Here is a 19,850-nt window from a genome sequence, read left to right as displayed (position 1 = left end):
TATTTCTGGTAACCTAAATAAGTTAACCTTGTGTTACCTAAACTATTTGGAGATATGTTTCTGTATTAATATTGTACAAGGTATTCCTATACATGTATCTCATGTAAAAAATAATAATCGAAACATTGCCAAGAAATCGAGAGAATAAAATACAGGAAATATATTTTCAACGTTACAAATCTAAAACTAGATTAATTAACTCTAGGGGGCCACATCATGGACCTATTATAGAGGGCCACATGGATTGCAAGTGGCTAAAGTCCCCCGTGACTCCGGCGTGACGTCAGTGATTGCTCAGCTTCCATTGGTCCCGGGGATCGGATCAGGAACTGTTGGGATGACTGCTGTTGACAGCTCGCTGGGGAGGGAAAGCGATTCTACTAAAAATGATGATTAAGCGACTGTAGAACAATTGTTTCACTCCCTGACAGAAACCCTTCGGCCCTGCCTCAGTTCTTTCTGTAAGAGTTTACTTTACTCCTTGTCTGGTGGACTAATAACGGTAGTGGTTGTTTGAATGTGTGGGTTACGTAATTATTATGCTTGTTATGGGCAACTAGCTTATCGCCAATTTAGCGTGTTAGCCATTAGCGAGTGTGTGAATGTGTTGCTAGCAGATGGTGCCAGAATGATCGGGTCATTCAACTCCTGCGTACGCGATCGTGTTGCTTTTGTCAACGTCTGCTTTGTGACCGTCAACATGTTGTCGGTTCCGCTCACTTTTCTTTACCTGCTGTGTGTCGCCCCTGCGCCGCCGTAGGTGTCGAGGATGTCGCTGCTGCGGACGGTCTCTCCCGGGGCGGACTCGTAGTGTCTGAGATGGACGGCGGAGACGAGGTGGAGGCTGTCTCCTACTGCTGCTCCACCTGTGACGGCGGGGAGGGCCACGGTCGCACCCTGAGCGTCCACACCAGGAAGCCTCGCAGTCTGAGCACCTCCTCCTCCACCACCACCTCCTCCGACAACAGGTAGGCTACAGCCTCTGCTCAAGCTCCCCTGAACCCGCACGGTGTTGTGACATTTGAAATCCGGTTTACAGAGAGACCCTGCGCTGTCAGCAACAGGTTGGTGGGTGGAAGAGTCGGGGTGTGTGGATAGAGTTCCGTTCGAGACCTGCTTGTTATTATTTACAAATACTTATTGATGACAATTGTTTGTAGTCAGCAATTGTATTGCGACTATAACACAATTATTGTGTTGTTGGTGGTGGTCGGGCTATGTCTTCTAACATCTTTGATATTTTTTCATGTGGTTTGACCACCTTATGCTTGGTATAATGAAAACAGTGTTGTCATAACGCAAATCGATTTGGGGGCTGCTTGACTGCTGGTAGACATTGCATACAGGTAGACTGCGTTACAAATGGATCTAATAATAGATTGATCCTGAAATAAGTTCAAGAAACTTATTGATATTGAGAAAGTGTTTTGGAGTAGCAACTGGGATGAACAATGATGGTTGATACAGACATATTCTCTGGTAAAACGTTTAAACAGAACAAACAATATTTGTGTGAATGCCAAAAGTAAATATAATATGTATTACTACAATAATATAAGCTGTATAAATAAAGTCAATACAGCTTATAGTAAAGTTCTGCTTTGTGGTTGACCCAATTTGTACACCTTTTAACAATAGCAACAGGTATTGAATATCTTGTCTTCAAGTGTCAACAAACTGCAACAGTTAAGCCAAAGGCATTTGTCTCTTCCAAAAACCCAACCCATTGCTATGTATTGAATCACGACTTACTTAGTTGTTACTACTAATGCTGTACCGTTCTCTAAAGGCCCTGATATACATCAAATCGACAATAGCGTGTTGACAACAGATGAAATGGCAGGTTTGGGACCAAGTCTAAAACACCACATCAAATCACCAGGATCAATACAGGGTACTCAACCAAACTAGTCAAACCTTTCCCACACTCCCCCTAATACACCACTGCCTGCAATTGGTGAACAAGACCGCGTGAATTGCTGTGTTTCATCCCACCGTGACTCAGGCTGGTAAATTAATAAACCAAAGATCACACAGTGGCTATATTGTACCCTCTCAAAGAAATGCAGGGTTCAGCAGGCTCACACAACAATTGATTTTGTTTCAGTATTTCAGGGTCTTCATTAACCATTCTTGGAAAGTGGGGGCTGGTCATCAGTTCTCACTTTCAGTAGCACAGGGATGCACCGATTGGGAAATGCTGGGCTGATAAAGATTTGACAGACAGCTGATTCAGATGTCGATGATTATTTTAGTTTGTTAGTTTGTTTTTTGTTTTTTATAGTCTTATTTAATTACATGAGAAAACAAAAAGGTTTTGAAATCTTTTAGCCCTTTATCACACTATGTTTAAATGGATCAATCATACAAATTTATTCTGCAGATAAAAATCAGCCACTGCCGTCTGTGAATGTCCTTTTGTCTGCAGATAGGGTGGTGGCAGTCTACAAGGCGCAAATCAGCCGGTATCGATGTATGGCTGATACATCAGTGCATCCTTGTGACACTTATTTACCTAATCTCAAACACGCATTGTGTTGTTTGTGTGGGTGTGAAATAGTATATTGCCACATATGCTCGTGTGACAAAAACAAGTCACCTCGATGAACAAAAATTCACTGCCATTTCAGAGGGAATACAAAGGGGAACTGCTGTCTCATTCTGCAAGGGGAAGTCTACCTTTAAAAAAAACAACACGTATTGAACCATCTTCGCTTGCTCCATAAATGTCAATGGTTGGTCACTGTTGCCCTAGGGAATCTCTTGACAAACACTTGCATACTCTAAAGCCAGCAAGTTGATTGGCATCTTGGGAGAAGTAGAAGAGTTTGTGCATTGGCAAGACGTCTTCTTCCAGAGATGAATCCACATTCCCGGCTCAGGTGTGTATGTGTGTGTTTATACAATCCCATCTTTTATCTTTGTATTAATGTATTTAAAGGCGTTGTAGCTGTACAACTCAAATCAAGGTTCTATCAATTCGTCATGGTTATTTCATCTTAAGTTAACCGACCCCTTCCCTGGTTAAACACAGGCATTACAATATCTCTTCAGGCTTGGATTGTAAAGGGTGACACCTCAGGTATTCTGGTATTAAAGTATTTCCGTCTCATGTTGAAGGCTTCAGGGTAAAAACTGTATCTGTGGACCTGTAGGCGTGGCAGTTGTTCTGGAGAGCTCTGCGATAATGAAGTGTGGTGTAACCAAGTAAATAAATAAACAAATGTAAAAATAACGTCCAGATGGTCCCCTCTAAAACCCAGGCCCGCTAATAGGATTTGCTCATCTGTGAGCCAATGCCATTCATCTACAAGGGCTCCGGGGCCAGAGAGACGGCTCTCCTCGCTCCTAACACCCCTCGGATGACCTTTCATCCCCGGTCCTCTCAGCTGGGCTTTTGATGAGGATTAATGCACACGTTGAGCCAGAGGATTTACTCATTGAATTTAATTGTTTATTATTTTTTTCCTAATCTGTCGTTTTATTTGTAGGATTATATTATTATGTGTTGTTATATTGTGTTATTATGTATTTTCATACTTTTCATCTTGATGTGTTATGAATTTTCTGTTGTGTGTTGTCAGGGAGTTTTGGTCATTGCAATGGCTCTGGAAAATCTGTCTAATATGCTTCTTTTTTTTTTCCCTCAAGATAAGAGCTAAGCTTGAGCATTGTGTCGGCTTGAGAATAGATTTTTATGATCAGCTGTTGCGGACAGGCCTATTTCTGTTATTGTCAGTGTTATTCGAAAGTACTATTAGATATGATCGGACTAAGTAGAATTACTACTATGGGGCTTTTAGAATATGTTGAACAAAACAAAATGTTTTTCAAAGAGTTTCCTTTCTCTTTTTTAATACACACACACACACACACACACACGGGTGATGCAACTGCGGAAAAATGTTTTTCTGCTTGTTTTTAAAGTCAGAGAAATGCAAATAGAATTGACATTTCTCATGATTCATCCCAGTCATCTTTATTTATAAAACCATAGAGACTGTACGAGTCTGAAACCAAACAATGGGATTCAGTAGACCCTTTGCACAGGAGCATGATCGCTGTGTCACTGTTTACACTAATGTTTTTGATGGACCGGGGCATCGGAAGTAGACTTCACTAGTTTTTTAACCCATGCCCTCACCAGGGTTTCACTAGCTTTGTGTAAGTTTGTTACTTCATCTTTGCGTAAAGTGCTTACTTTTTCCTAAGTAAGTGAAACAAACTAGCGGTTACAAGATGGTTTCAAACTAGAAGTTGACTTAATTTGGTAATTTAGTAAACGTACTAGTCGCTAGTTATTTATGTCCTTCTAGTAGAACTTGGTAATGCGTGAGTTGCGAGCCGTTTTGACATAGTAATGTGTATGCCAAGACTTGGTAGATATTTACATTATAACTAGACAGCGTTCGAACCTCTGCAAAGCTGGTGCAACCAGATCCTGTACACGAAGAGCCAAGCCTGCATTTGTCCTACGATGCGACTCTGTGAAAAGGCTTTAATGAGTATGGTTGATCTGCCCTCGTAATGCCATTGTAGCTTTCTTTCCAATGCACAGGTCGAAGTGTTTCACCCACACCAGCTCTATGTCAACTGCTGCTCTTCCACTTCTTCCCCCCCCCCCCCCCCCCCAGGAGGACCCAGTCCCTGCATGGACCCAGCCCAGTGACCACCTTCGGGCCCAAGGCCTGCATGTTGCACAACCCCAACACCATCATGTAAGTTGGACTAAATAGTACAGTACATGCCCGGCTATTACAATCACTACTTTGCATGGGATTTATTTGTTTATTCCGTTTTTCTTCTCGTCACTTGAGGTACCGATGTTTTTGTGCTGTGTTGGATGATGTCGCAGAGGTAACATGTATATTATGTAAGATGAAGTCCACATCTAGTGGTGTGTAGATCTGTAGTGGTGTGTTTTTTTGAGGTCGTTGCAGCTAACAAGCTTGGTAGCAAATAGTTATTCACTGAATTCAATATCATCCTAAGGTGCTACTCTTGCCTGCCTCTCTCCATACAGTAGATAGCGGTCTAAAAGAAGAATATCATATTCACCCCTATAACCATACCCCCAGGGAAGGTGACGACAAACAGACCGGTCAACTTTGTGACGAAAATCACTTGAAAACCTCATTTCAAGTTTCTCCGAAGTCTTTATTTGAGTTTGGCCCCAATGAAGTAAAATTCTGAATATAATTGCACGCAACCTCAAATGAGTTATCCACCCCTGGTAAAAGGTTTGTTATGACCAGGCTCATTGAGCTCAACAAAGGCGGGACTAAAGCATAAAATTAGATATCTATCAGGAAAAAGAATATAAGAATAACATGAGAATAAAATATGTCGTCAGTATAATCAGTGATGAGGGCAGTGTGTGAATGAGGTGAACGTGTGCTATGGGGGTAGGATGTAAACACACCAAAGCGCCAAAAGGTACTAACACCAAGGCACAACCTGCCTGGGTGGATAGCGAGCACATGGAGGTTGTTGGGCTACACATAAAGAAGCCCCCAGGCCCAACACGTACAGGTGCACAACATCAACTGACGACCCTCCCACCTGAGGGAGAGAGAGAGAGAGAGAGAGAGGACACACAAAGACAGACAGACAGAGACAGAGAGAGAGAGGACACAAAGACAGAGGAGACAGAGAGATGCTTGGTAGCATGGGTTTGTACATCTTTTTATCCATTATGGCTGCCGAGTGTCTTCCTTCATGCCTCACAGTCATTGATGTGTGTCTCAGTGATGACATACTGATAGATAGGAAACAGGGTCGAAAGAAACCAGCTTTTCAGGAAGAGCAGGGTGGCTAAGTGTGCGTTGAGTAGAGGGTCACACCCAGTTTTGGGTCCTTTCGTTGGGCCGTCTCTACACCAGGGGTCATTCTTAGGAGTTTTGTTTACCTGATGATGCAAACAGATCAGGGGGCCTGCTCTAACACGAATAACTAAATCTACATCGCCATGCTGGATCCTCGGTCTGATGCAAGATGTCGGTGTGAATTAAGAAATATTATTTATTTTTTTATTTTCTTGGTTGTTGATGAAATGCACGAATGTAGAGTTTAATTTGCCTGGGATGATACATGGGAACAGGGCGTAGTATAGTGTAATTTATCATCTAAATTCAGTTTGTGGAACGAGAATGTGAGGGAACGAGAGTGGAGGACGCGCATTGTCTAAGGTCAGCGGAGCTGAAAAAAGGATGAGGTCCAATATATGCAACATTTTAATTGTAATTCATATTTAATTTGAGTTTGAGCTAACAGGTGATTGCGCGGCTCGCTATCTCTATTTTGTGTTTTACTTTGGAAAACAATCCGAAATAAATGATAAGCAAATGAGCCAAAGCAAGTTAAGCTAGTGTGTTCCCGGTCGCAGTGTTTGCATGAGTTGAGATCTTGCCATCAGATCTTTTCCTTATGAACATTAAGTTGTCTATGAGTGATCGAAATTAAACAATAGTCTTGAGTGGCATACACATAAAGGAAGGTCCGGCCCAGTTTCCTCATTACTGATCCAGGAAAGAGAGAGAGAGAGAGAGAGAAACGGGGTGTGTTCTTCGGGTGGTGGGGGGGGGGCGGGGGAGTCAGTGTGTTTATGCGTTCATGTTTGTGTGTCGAGAACTAGGGGGCGGAGCTGAGCGGATGATGTCACTCTGCCATTTAAAAGAGCAGTGAGTGGTTTTGTTTCAGCGGTCTGCCATGAGGACACTTTAGAGAGAACCGAGCAGGAACAGCCTGGATGAGGGAAGACCCATGCACATGCCTAGCACGTTTTGGACCTGTTCCTCTTCCGATTGAAGGAGGGGAGTTTTGGTTTTTGAGCCGCAGCTGACCAAAAACATTTTGTTATTGCAGCTCAGATTTTTCATTTTTCTTTTTCGATTCGTTTTACATTATTTTAGCATTTTTTCTTAACCCTTAGTCTTGGTCATGTAAAATGGAGCCATTTTTCAGTGGAAGCTCAGCACATGGACTGTAGGGGTTAGGGTAGTATAGATGCTGGGCCAAGGCCAGTCTTTCCTACATGCTCCCTGCTGTCCCCCTGCTCATCACATGAAGCCAGACATGAAACTGGAGCAGTGTGTAAGCCAAGGCATCCCCAGGGACATCAACAACAATGAGTCAAAATGGTAAAAATCAGACTTATCTTTGTGTGTGTGTGTGTGTGTGTGTGTCCCACACGATGGGCTTCAGTTGAGGTGGCTAAGTTCTATCGTCTACTTTTGAGGTCCACATCATTGGAAACCCTTATTTTTTAACTGCAGTCGAGTCACTTACTTCATAACATGTTCCGAGCCTAGTAAATAATATCTCAGGCACAAAATGAATGACATGAACACGGTGATATGGGGCAGGGAAGTGTCCACATCTCTGAATCCAGTTTACTTGGGCAAACGTGTGTCAAAGAAGAAATCTCAGACTGAATCACTGACCTTTCTGTGATTTATTTTCTAACAGAGTTGATATCACGATTGTTTGACAACACGAATGTATGAAGCAGTACTGGAAATTAATATTGTTTCTTTTTCCTTGCAAATCACTAAAGTTGACAACATAAAAACTAAATTCATTCTTTAGAGGTAGTAACATATTTATTGGTAAGATGTCACAGCGTTGTGTACGATTTCCGTACAGAGATTTGAAATGATGTGCATCTCACTTATTCTGATACGGGTCCATTTACTTCCCCTTGGGTACAGTCATGGCCTCTCAGTTATGGTTCCACGTCGACGCAACGCAACGCAGTCGTGAACCTGTTTTGGTTCTGCGTCGGGTTTTAGTGAGTGGACCAATCACACCCTGGTTGCTGCGTCGCCTCAACGCAAGGTTACAGTTTTGGGGAGGCGCACGTCAGGCCCTTGCGGTGGACACAAGGAGGGTCCGCAAGGACGTAACGGGTCTGTAACCTCCTTGCGTTGTGTTGACGTGGGACCATAACTAATCCTTATCACGTTAACGCCCTGCTTTGACCAGGGTCCATCCACTGCTCATGTAGGGAGGTGGGATTCCATTGTATTCCTGTAGAAAATATATTGGTCCGTAAGTAAGAATGGAAAATTGCAATTACTATTGATAATCATTGAATTATTATTTATAATAATAACTGATTATTACTCATTATTTTTTAGACCGAGCAAAGCCCTCATAGTACATATGGACCGGTGCTGTGCAGATACGCTTGAATGGTATACGACTCAAGTCTATATCAGACAAGGAACTATTTCAAACTATTTCAAGACAAAAAATTAGCTTCTAGCCTGACACGGACTTGCACTTTTGGCTTGACTGTTATCTCATGGCCACTGCCTCGAGGCTATGATTTCCCTGCAAATAATGCAAGCCAGTCACATTCTTCCTACGGTTATCGGCCTCAATCACTCATGCGCAAAATAACTTGTTCAATGCCTCTGATGGCTTTTCCAGTCCTTCTTGACGACGGACAGTGGTGGTGTGTTTTGGCATGTCACCAGCAGGTCGAGGAGCAGCACAGAGGACACCTTTATGTATCATCTACTCTGTGTTGTATTTTGGAACAGCTGTTATTTAGAGGGCCTTGCCGTTCATTTTTCGACCACGAGCTGGATGTCATGTACATGATATTAGGGCTGGGTAAAGATATCGATTCATCAATGCACTGCAATTTATTTGTTCTCAATTCAATTTAGAGTCAGAATTTCTTTTAGATCGATTATTTCCATAAAAAAGAAGCATACTCAGTCATTGTAATCTAGAAGAGAGTATGCCTAAATGTTCATGCCCTTTTACATTTGACCATGTTATGATTATTACTTTTATGCTGCAAGTTTAGCTCAGGAACAATACTATACAATGTTGTATTCCCTTTTTGCTGGTTAAAGCACAATGAAATGGTTAATTCATTTTGAAATGGTTAATTCTAAATAATATTTAGGTATTTTTGTCATCTGCAAGTATTATTGAATCGACATCGAAGCAATTGGATCAATATCAAATCGAATCGATATCGAATCGATTTAAGACCTAAAGAATCGAATTGAATTGAATTGTGAGGTAACTGCCAATACCCAGCGTTACATGATGTGTTTAGTTTCTTCCATTTATTGCACCAAAAAGTACCCCAGACGCTTCAAGCAAATGTCAGTGTTAATATTGTACTCTTACAAATATTAAAATAATACTCAAATAATATTCAAATAATATTACTCTTCTTAAAAATGGTTCAAATGCCGTGTCTGATTGATTCCAATCGGCACTCAGCCTGTGTCATACCAGAACCCGCCCTCCTAATAAATAACCACTCCATCACGTTCTGAACCCTCTCCAGGTAAGGAGTAGTCCAACAGCCTTCCCCATCACACCCTCTCTACCCCCCCCCCCCCCCCGGTCTTCCTGAGGTTAATCCCAGCTCAATCGTTCCGTCTCTGTCTCCCCACGTCCAGGCACATCCAGGACCCGGCCAGCCAGAGACTCACATGGAACAAGCCTCCCAAAAGTGTCCTTGTCATCAAGAAGATCCACGACGCAGGTCTTCTCCAGCCGTTCAAGGAGCTGTGTACCTTCCTAACCGAGGTGAGTGCGGGCGCAGAGCTTCTCTCTGGAGGGAGGTGCTCAACACAGGACGGGGGGGGCGCCTGGGGTGTGGAGTCTCTACCACCGTCTCAGGACGCAAGGCTGCAACATCTGTCTCAGGGATGTAGGGGAAGGATGGGCTAGTGGGCGAAGGTGTTATTACGACCTTTGCCACGATTATTTTGGTCAATATTGAAATCATGATTGTTCAAACGATTATTTTTGAGTCTGAAAACATGATGTACTTATTCAGCATGTCTCTCCCAAACAACACTTTGTAGCTGAGAACTTTGAAATTTTGCCTTAAAAACATACACAAAATGGTCAAAAAGAAAATGTTCAAATCTAAAATAATGTACAGATATGTATCAAGCTGTTCTGATTATATTTGTTTTGTAATCGTTTGACGCTAAAATCAAAACCGCGATCATAATTGGATTAATCGCCCAGCCCTACTGCCTGGCAGAAGGGCTCTGGGGTTGAACCCTGATCTCTACAGTCTACCTGTAGCAAGTCTGGAGCCCAACTCCTACCTGCTCTTTATTGGGATGTTTCTAAATGGAAATACTGTGTTTGTGGTTTTGGGTAGACGTGTCTGCTGAATGACACAATAGTGGTTGCAGAAGCCGCAAAATAGAAGAAAAATGTTTGGACCAGACTTGCCATTTTGTGTCGCACTGATTCCAAACCTAAGGGTTGGGACCCCGCCTTGGGAAGAGGAGATATACACAGCACACACCCAGGTTAAGATATTTATGGTGCATTTTCGTGCAAGAGCTAGAAAGCGTGGCGCTGGGGCAAGTGTTTTCATAACGAAGCGGTACTGAACGACAATTTTTTTTTTCCTGTGCCTGCAGGCGAAGAGCATGATTGTTTACGTGGAGAGAAAAGTTCTGGAGGACCCCGCCATCGCAGGCGATGACGCCTTCCGGACCACCATGAACAAGTTCTGCACATTCCGTGACGGTACCAAACACCACCCCGCAAGATCGGTCACATAACAATGTTGAAACCGATGAGCCATAACTCCAGGTTGTGTGCTGCTGTCATGAGTAAAATATGATGATATTAAAACCTTTCGATGAACCAAGCCTGACAAATGTGATTTAATGTGAAGTACAATAGGATGCCTCAACCATACCTGCTACTTATCATTAATGACGTGTATCTGAACACACTGTCTGTCGCTCTTGGGTCACCTGGTAGATCTGGACGATATCTCCAACTACGTGGACTTCATCATCTGTCTCGGTGGCGATGGAACCTTGCTATACGCCTCCTCACTTTTCCAGGTAACCCAATCCGTAACCTGAACCTAAAAACAACGTGAAAATGAAGACGCCATTTTGTCCCGAGGCACTTGCAGTTATGTTTGGAATGTCGCCGTCTTTGCAGGACATGAGACACTTAATGTTATACGTTTTAATTAAAAGACTATGCAGTTTTAGTCAAAAGACTATGCAGTTTAGTTAAAAGACATTAAAACTAAATATTATTCTAACCGTTTTTTCTTGGGTGTGTTTTGTGTGCCTGGGTGGTGGTGGGCGATCACAGGAGAGTGTTCCCCCAGTTATGGCCTTTCACCTGGGCTCTCTGGGCTTCCTCACCCCCTTCAACTTCGACACATACCAGTCTCAGCTCAACCAAGTCATCGAGGGTATGTTCACACACACACCACACGCATTACAACGTAGAAGGCGCATCTGAAAACCACGAGAAAAATGATGAAGAAACGATCACTTGAGCTGTGGATGTTGTTCCGTGCACCGAAGCTAATCATGCTAATTATGTAGCTGGGAATAAGTCCCTGCCTAATTGGTTAGTTAGGGTTTATGCAAAGCGGGGGCTAGTGGCAGGTCAGTTGTATAAGGACAAGATGCAACAGATTTTAATGAGAGGATCCTTTCATCAACCGACTTGTGTACTTCTTTGTGGAGCACTGGTATGAAATGAACACCACTTATAATTGACCAGTCATAGTGAGTTGCTTTGGATGAAAGCGTCTTTGGATTGAGCCTGACTCAGCAAGAGTGGAAGGTTGGGTAAGCCATACAATGTTCCCTTTTGGTTTTTATTATCATTTTTTTATTGGACACGGTAGTCTCGCTGTTGGATTCGGGCTCTCACCCAAATGGTTGTGGGTTCGAACCCAATTGCCGCAGCCTGCCTGTAGCGACCTCTGAGGTCGATTTTTATTGTGATTATTAATTCTTATTATAACTAAATAGAATAGCAAAACTTTTACTACCACTAACTTTGATTCATTTGTGTGTGTGTGTGTGCGTGTGCGTGTAGGGAACGTGTCTATCGTGCTGCGGAGTCGGCTGCTTGTACGCGTGCAGAAGGACAGCCGGGAGAAGAGGGCGAAGGTGGAGGAGAACGGAGTCATCCTCACCAACGGGGAGGGAGAAGGCATGCACAAGGCCGCACAGTACCAGGTAGGACCTCCCCCCCCACCCCCCCGAGCATTATTTGAGGTCAATTTGAGGGTTTGGGGGGTCTTGAGGTCGTATGACCCGGAGGTCTGAATCTGAGGTCCGTCTGCCGGTTATTTGAGGGTTTGGGGTTTTGGGGGTCAAGGGGTCTTATGAACCAGAGGTCTGAACCTGTCGTCAATTGGTCAAGGATCTGAGACCCCCCCGCCTAGTCCCAACCCCTCAAACCATTGACCTAGCTGTGGATGGTGCACTCGCTATTCTCTAACAGTCGATTGGCTAGTGTCCTTAAAATCTTGAAGATTCGAAACGGGTCAAAAAGATGACCGCAGGAGATAATCTGAAAGTGTAGGGGAGAGTGTATATTTCAGAAAGTTCTAGAAGGGAACAGAGTTCAACGTGCGCACTCTCGCTTCGGTGGGGCTGTTGCAATAATGTGCAAAAAACATTCAATTCAGATGACTCCGAAGCCTAGAATGTTGGAAGCCATGGAATCCCGGAATGGTAATAATGTGTATCGTAGTAACACAAAAGACAATAACACAGTGGCCAGCGTAAAACAAACATGTGCTTACGTATTTATGGCCTGCTCTTATCTGAACACAACTTCTTACTTCATTTGCTTCATATATTCCTGCCAAGTCATATCTCCCTCTTGGTTTATCTGGAACTGTTCACAAGGTGCAACACAATGCAATCTACTTGTTCCCAGGACAGATGCATTGTTCTTTGTGGCTTATGAAAGCGAATCCAACCTCAGTGCTGTGGTGCCAGGGACTATTGAAATGTAGGGTTATCTACTGCCAGTGAGATAACCGGAATTCTGTCCAGAATCCTCAAGCCAAAAAATAGGGTGCATATGTGATGCATTGCACCCTGTTCAAACAAGATGTTCCGTCATGCTTTGCGACGCTGGCTTCCGGCTCGATAGAAGCGGACGAGTTGCATGGCCTTAAGTAGTCAATGGGGAACCCGCTTGGACCGGGCTGTGAAGTTATCGCCTCTTAGAGATATCAGGGTGTATTCCCAGTCACCACTGGATTCATCTGTGTGGGATGGAGTGGTCATTATTTAAATGTTTATGGTGTGGGCAGTTTTGAACGGCCCCACCATAAACATTTCACAACAGGCTCCTTAGCCTAATTGTAATCCAAGGGAGCCCATGTTCCAAAAGAGGCTTAGTTCTTCACCAGGGCTGGGCCCGGGGGCTTAAGAGAGGACTCTTATTTAGTCTGACTTGTCTACAAAATAAAAGAATAGGGGAAAGATGCATATACCGCAGACTACAAATTATTACTGCTTTGGTAACTTCTTTCAAAACCCCTCCTTTACATGACCTTGTAGAGAACAAGGTGGTTTTTTGATGCAGAGCTTCATTGGGTTTGCATTAAGCAAGAACAGGCGGGACGCGTTCGACTCTTTAAACACTCTTGCTAATCGACCAACGTAATTGATGGCTGCCGTGGAAAAGTTGCACAGTGTACGTTTTAACGTATGTGTTGCGCGACGTAATCACTAAAAGGCCACTTAGCTTGGATTAGGTGCTGAACGGACTATCTCCCAAAACAGGACTCCCAAGACGGGCTTGAGAGCTTGTTGTGAAGAGTGTCGAGGCTCAGTCAGTCCAGAGTTCACAGTGCCAGAGCCGTTGTTTTACCGCCCTTAGATAACCTAGGCTGTCCATTCTGCCTGTGGCTGGACACTGCCACGTGTGCTCTCACTATGGGGCAGATGCTGTAATGGCTGTTGTGATGTAAAAGACGTCCTATCTGGTGGTGTTACAGGGGTCCTTATTAAAGTACATCAACGGTAGATAAGCGGCCGTGTCGCTCCCACTGTCGCCATTTGCGAAGAGAGACAAATTTGTGGCGACTATTTTGCGTTCAGAGTGCGGTAGAGTGTGGGTGGTAGCTTGGATTACCATACAGTCCCTTGGGCTATAAGGACATTAAACACCACCTGTCACACTGCTTAGCAGTAAAAAAAGAATACACTTACGGGCAATTGCAATTTTACCTTTTTCACTTTTAATGTTTCAATCTTATTAATGGAATTTATTATAACAGTGACAGTGAGATGTATGTTCTACATGTCTTATGTTGACTTGTCTTGTGATGCCACGTCTTTATATTTTACTGCACCTTCAGATGAAGCAATTCAATTTCGTTGTACAGGTGACTGTGCAATGACAAATTAAGTCTATCTATCTATCAGTCACCTGTTGCCGAGAACAAGCGGAGTTACCCAGTTATTACTCGGTTATTCATCAACGTCAGACAGTCACCTAATTGAATGAAGTCAGGGACAAGGGCAAACAAAAGTCCACACTCATACTTTGTGGGGTTTGCCCATCAATGCCATATCAGCTCCTGTGTCATGCAGGTGGGTCACAATGAGTCACCGCGGCGCGAAGACCAAATCCTATCCACACCCCAGGGCCGTCGCCTCTGCCCGGCAAACAGTGCTGTGTCCTGCTATACGTAGCCGCTATGTGTGCTGACACCACACAGGCCTACTGGTAGATGACTGGAGCTACGAGCAGCCCAACAGCGCCTGGAGGGTCTGTTCGGCTTAACATAGGGTTGTTGTTTTTTTTATAAAAAAAGAAAATGGGATAAAATGGCAGTGATCAGTTAAAGTGAGTCATTGTTGTTTTTGGTGTATGTTGAAATGATGAATGACGAAATGATGATTCAAACAAGGTTTTCCCCCTAAAAAGCAAAACCAATACAAAAATAGATATATGATAAATTATGAATAGTGTTTGGGTTAGGTAAAGTATTCATAGTTGTAGGATTAGTATTCAGAGAGAAAACATGACCTGATTTGAGGTGTTATTTGAATCTACCATTCGATGGGTATTGTGATAATACTACGGGGGACGGATAGGAGAGTGGTGGGATGTCCTGTGGTGTCATTGATGGTATTGTTCGGTAAGAGCCGCGCTGTATGAGTGTCTGACCGCTGGCTGGTTGGCCCCCAGGTTCTGAACGAGGTGGTGGTGGACCGGGGGCCCTCCTCCTATCTCTCCAACGTGGACCTCTTCCTGGACGGACACCTCATCACCACCGTTCAGGGGGACGGTGAGTACCTCGAGACACGCCCGGCACAAAGGTGGCCGGTTCAAGCTCTCGAGTCTGGACAGTGTCGTCCAACACAACAGTCAAGATGCTGATGATGAAGAAATTAGGGCTTGAAGGTTCCAGCCATTATTTCATCATCATCATCATCATCATCATCATCATCATCATCATCATCATCATCATCATCATCATCATCATCATCATCATCATCATCATCATCATCATCATCAGCATCATCATCAGCATCTTGATGAAGTGATGATAGAAATAAACCAAGATTTCCCCCTCAAAAAGCAATCCAAAAAAAAAGAATATATATATTCAGTGGGGCAAAAAAGTATTTAGTCAGCCACCAATTGTGCAAGTTCTCCCACTTAAAAAGATGAGAGAGGCCTGTAATTTTCATCATAGGTAAACCTCAGCTATGAGAGCCAAAATGAAAAAGAAAATCCAGAAAATCACATTGTCTGATTTTTTAAGAATTTGTTTGCAAATTATGGTGGAAAATAAGTATTTGGTCACCTACAAACAAGCAAGATTTCTGGCTGTCACAGACCTGTAACTTCTTCTTTAAGAGGCTCCTCTGTCCTCCACTCGTTACCTGTATTAATGGCACCTGTTTGAACTCCTTCTCAGTATAAAAGACACCTGTCCACAACCTCAAACTGTCATACTCCAAACTCCACTATGGCCAAGACCAAAGAGCTGTCAAAGGACACCAGAAACACAATTGTAGACCTGCACCAGGCTGGGAAGTCTGAATCTGCAATAGGTAAGCAGCTTGGTGTGAAGAAATCAACTGGGAGCAATTATTAGAAAATGGAATACATACAAGACCACTGATAATCTCCCTCAATCTGAGGCTCCACGCAAGATCTCACCCTGTGGGGTCAAAATGATCACAAGAACGGTGAACAAAAATCCCAGAACCACAAAGGGGGACCTAGTGAATGACCTCCAGAGAGCTGGGACCAAAGTAACAAAGGCTACCATCACTAACACACTACGCCGCCAGGGACTCAAATCCTGCAGTGCCAGACGTGTCCCCCTGCTAAAGCCAGTGCATGTCCGGGCCCGTTTGAAGTTTGCTAGAGAGCATTTGGATGATCCAGAACAGGATTGGGAGAATGTCATATGGTCAGATGAAACCAAAATATAACTTTTTGGTAAAAACTCAACTCGTCGTGTTTGAAGGAGAAAGAATGCTGAGTTGCATCCAAAGAACACCATACCTACAGTGAAGCATGGGGGTGGAAACATCATGCTTTGGGGCTGTTTTTCTGCAAAGGGACCAGGACGTCTGATCCGTGTGACGGAAAGAATGAATGGGGCCATGTATCGTGAGATTTTGAGTGAAAACCTCCTTCCATCAGCAAGGGCACTGAAGATGAAACGTGGCAAAACACACCGCCCGGGCAACGAAGGAGTGGCTTCGTAAGAAGCATTTCAAGGTCCTGGAGTGGCCTAGCCAGTCTCCAGATCTCAACCCCATAGAAAATCTTTGGAGGGAGTTGAAAGTCCGTGTTGCCCAGCGAAGGCCCAAAAACATCACTGCTCTAGAGGAGATCTGCATGGAGGAATGGGCCAAAATACCAGCAGCAGTGTGTGAAAACCTTGTAAAGACTTACAGAAAACGTTTGACCTCTGTCATTGCCAACAAAGGGCATGTAACAAAGTATTGAGATGACCTTTTGTTATTGACCAAATACTTATTTTCCACCATAATTTGCAAATAAATTCTTTAAAAATCAGACTGGGATTTTCTAGATTTTTTTTTTTTTTTTCATTTTGTCTCTCATAGCTGAGGTATACCTATGATGAAAATTACAGGCCTCTCATCTTTTTAAGTGGGAGAACTTGCACAATTGGTGGCTGACTAAATACTTTTTTGCCCACTGTGTGTGTGTGTGTGTGTGTATATATATATATATATATATATATGTATATGTATGTGTGTATATATATATGTGTATATATATGTGTGTGTATATGTGTATATATATATGTGTATATATATATATATATATATATATATATATATATATATATATATATATATATATATATATATATATATATATATATATATATATATATATATATATATATATATATATATACATACATATATATACACACATATATATATATATATATATATATATATGATGATGAAACCTAATTTGGGATTTCATTCTTTCTTTTCCTCCTACCTTGGTTTCTTTCTGCCCTTTCATTCTATGTATCTAGTCCGTAACCATAACCGTGTGTGTGTGTCTCAGGCGTGATCGTCTCCACGCCGACGGGCAGCACGGCGTACGCGGTGGCGGCGGGCGCCTCCATGATCCACCCCAACGTCCCGGCCATCATGATCACCCCCATCTGCCCGCACTCGCTCTCCTTCCGGCCCATCGTGGTGCCGGCCGGCGTGGAGCTCAAGGTAACCAGCGGCCAGACCACCCAACACCGTCCCCACCACCCAACACCGTCCCCACCACCCAACCGGTCACACGATGAGCGGAGGGGATCACTCGTCGAGTGGCTGTTGTGTATCATGCAACCTTCAGAGTTCACTGCATTGTTCACTGCATAGTTCCCTACAGAGTTCACTGGAAAGTACACTACACAGTTCACTGCAGTGTACACTGCACAGTTCACTGCAGTGTACACGACACAGTTCACTGCAGTGTACACTGCACAGTTCACTGCAGTGTACACGACACAGTTCACTGCAGTGTACACGACACAGTTCACTGCAGTGTACACTACACAGTTCACTGCAGTGTACACTACACAGTTCACTGCAGTGTACACTACACAGTTCACTGCAGTGTACACTGCACAGTTCACTGCTGTGTACACTACACAGTTCACTGCAGTGTACACTACACAGTTCACTGTAGTGTACACTGCACAGTTCACTGCAGTGTACACTACACAGTTCACCGCATAGTTCATTGCAGAATTCACCACATAGTTCACTACATATACATAGTTCACTGCAGAGCTCAAATTCAAAGTTCACTGTGAGTACGTGACACAGTACGCTTCACTGATGGCGGTCTAGGGGGTAGGATGTTGGAAACAGATCAAAGAATGCATGGAAATCAGAATGAAATCAGACTGGATTTTCTGCCAGGGCCGGCTGCGAGATAACAATCAGCAGAACAAGACTAGCATAACATTACCAATAGTAATGGTAAAAAACTTATTGTGACAAATGCACTTATTGTAAGTCGCTTTGGATAAAAGCATCTGCTAAATGCCCTAAATGTAAATGTAATGGGTACGTATAATGCCAGAAGCAGGATGTATACGAAAAAAAAAAAAAAAGATTTCAAAACGGTTCCTCTGTGTCAGCACTATTGCTTCCAACCTGTGTTGTCAAAGTGTGCATGCGAGATAAACGGCCAAAGATTGTATTTATTGTGCAAATGTGTTGCGCATGGTATGAAATAGTTTAGGTATCTGTTGGCCTTTCCTCTTGGCAATCTCTATTGGGCCTGAGAACCAGATACTCCTATAGAGGATACCTGAGGACCCCATCAACTTGACCTTAGCATGACCTCTGGGCCTCCTCCTCCTCCTCCTCCTCCTCCTCCTCCTCCTCCTCCTCCTCTTCTTTCAGATCATGCTGTCCAGCGAGGCGCGGAACACTGCCTGGGTGTCGTTCGACGGCCGGAAGAGACAGGAGATCTGCCACGGGGACAGGTCAGTCGCCGAGCCCGTCGCCGTGGCAACCGGGTGGATAGGGTTAGGGTTGGGCGATGGTGGGGGGGCGCTACCTGTTTGTTTCAGGGGACTCCTAGCTGTGAGACCCCCTTCTCCCCCCCCCCCCCCATTGTCCCATCCCCAGTTTAACCAGGAGACATCATTGAGTAAGAGGTCGATAAAAAGTGGCTTGGGGTAAAAGTGTCTGCTTGATGACGGGCAGAGGGACAGACCTCCGTACGGATGGACAGCTAGAATGACGGACAGATGCTCCGTTCCTCCCTGCAGTGGAGGTGAGACGAGGGCCCGGCCAGGAGAGCCAGCCGGGTCTGTAGAGGAAGCAGAACCATGCCAGGGCAGAGTGCAGCCGGCAGTGGATAAAACCCTCCACCTGCCAGGCCCATTGTGGCTCATAGTTGAGGATCGAATCGAAGAGGGAACTGCCCTGGGACTTAATGGCTTTAGTTTCGCATCAGGGACCCGACATAATAGCTTCCATTTTGGTTTGTTAACACTCTTTTGTAAGCAGTCCTAGGTAACTTCCTGCTTCTTGGAATCCACCCCATTGTTACCGTAACAGGCCTCTTTGAGGAAGTCCATTCTGTGGCAAGATCCACCCTGTGTGTGTGTGCGTGTGTGTGTGTGTGTGTGTGTGTGTGTGTGTGTGTGTGTGTGTGTGTGAGAAGGTCATGTTTTTGTGCACTTTTATTGTGAAACTCCCAGTCTGATTGTATGCTGTGTCTCCATCCAGTATCACCATCACCACTTCCTGCTTCCCGGTTCCCTCCATCTGCTTCCGGGACCCGGTCACGGACTGGTTCGAGAGCCTGGCTCAATGTTTACACTGGAACGTGAGGAAGAAGCAGCACCATCTCATCTCTGAGGAAGAGGAGTTCTGAGGGCTTCTGATTGGCCCGTTGTCCCCCCCCCGCCTGCTCTGTCAGCCAATCAAACATGATATCCAGTCAGTGGGTCCAGGGGTCCAAGCCAGCTACATGGTTATTCATTGATGACATGAATTTGATTAGAATTATTATTATTTGTAATTAATATGAATAGTTTA

General features: G+C 44.0%; 1 protein-coding gene across 4 annotated transcripts; it reads left to right on the top strand.

Annotated features, from left to right (window-relative positions):
• The first annotated feature begins 322 nt into the window (after positions 1–322).
• On the top strand, positions 323–19,824 carry nadka (NAD kinase a). Of its 4 annotated transcripts, XM_079742097.1 has the most exons (13): positions 323–461; positions 761–968; positions 2,790–2,882; positions 4,635–4,718; positions 9,429–9,558; positions 10,416–10,524; positions 10,765–10,850; positions 11,113–11,215; positions 11,854–11,996; positions 14,977–15,076; positions 17,359–17,516; positions 18,705–18,787; positions 19,539–19,824. In XM_079742097.1, the coding sequence occupies exons 2-13, from the start codon at positions 820–822 to the stop codon at positions 19,684–19,686; spliced, it is 1,386 nt and encodes a 461-aa protein (XP_079598223.1). In that variant the 5' UTR covers positions 323–461; positions 761–819; the 3' UTR covers positions 19,687–19,824. The 4 variants fall into 4 exon arrangements, with proteins under 4 accessions (XP_079598223.1, XP_079598224.1, XP_079598226.1 ...); XM_079742098.1 differs by lacking the exon at positions 2,790–2,882 and having other exon boundaries at positions 324–461; XM_079742100.1 differs by lacking the exon at positions 323–461 and having other exon boundaries at positions 957–1,064; positions 2,756–2,882.
• Positions 19,825–19,850: the final 26 nt, after the last annotated feature.

This window comes from Pollachius pollachius (assembly GCF_949987615.1).
Source record: "Pollachius pollachius genome assembly, chromosome: 8".
NCBI lineage: Eukaryota > Metazoa > Chordata > Actinopteri > Gadiformes > Gadidae > Pollachius > Pollachius pollachius.
This window is presented reverse-complemented; position numbering and strand designations above follow the sequence as displayed.

Bases quoted from the DNA above. Each gene is read 5' to 3' on its own strand.
- nadka (XM_079742097.1), top strand. From the start codon at position 820: ATGGACGGCGGAGACGAGGTGGAGGCTGTCTCCTACTGCTGCTCCACC. The intron at 2,883-4,634 runs GTGTGTATGTGT...CCCCCCCCCCAG, and splicing joins AATCCACATTCCCGGCTCAG to GAGGACCCAGTCCCTGCATG. The intron at 9,559-10,415 runs GTGAGTGCGGGC...CTGTGCCTGCAG, and splicing joins TGTGTACCTTCCTAACCGAG to GCGAAGAGCATGATTGTTTA.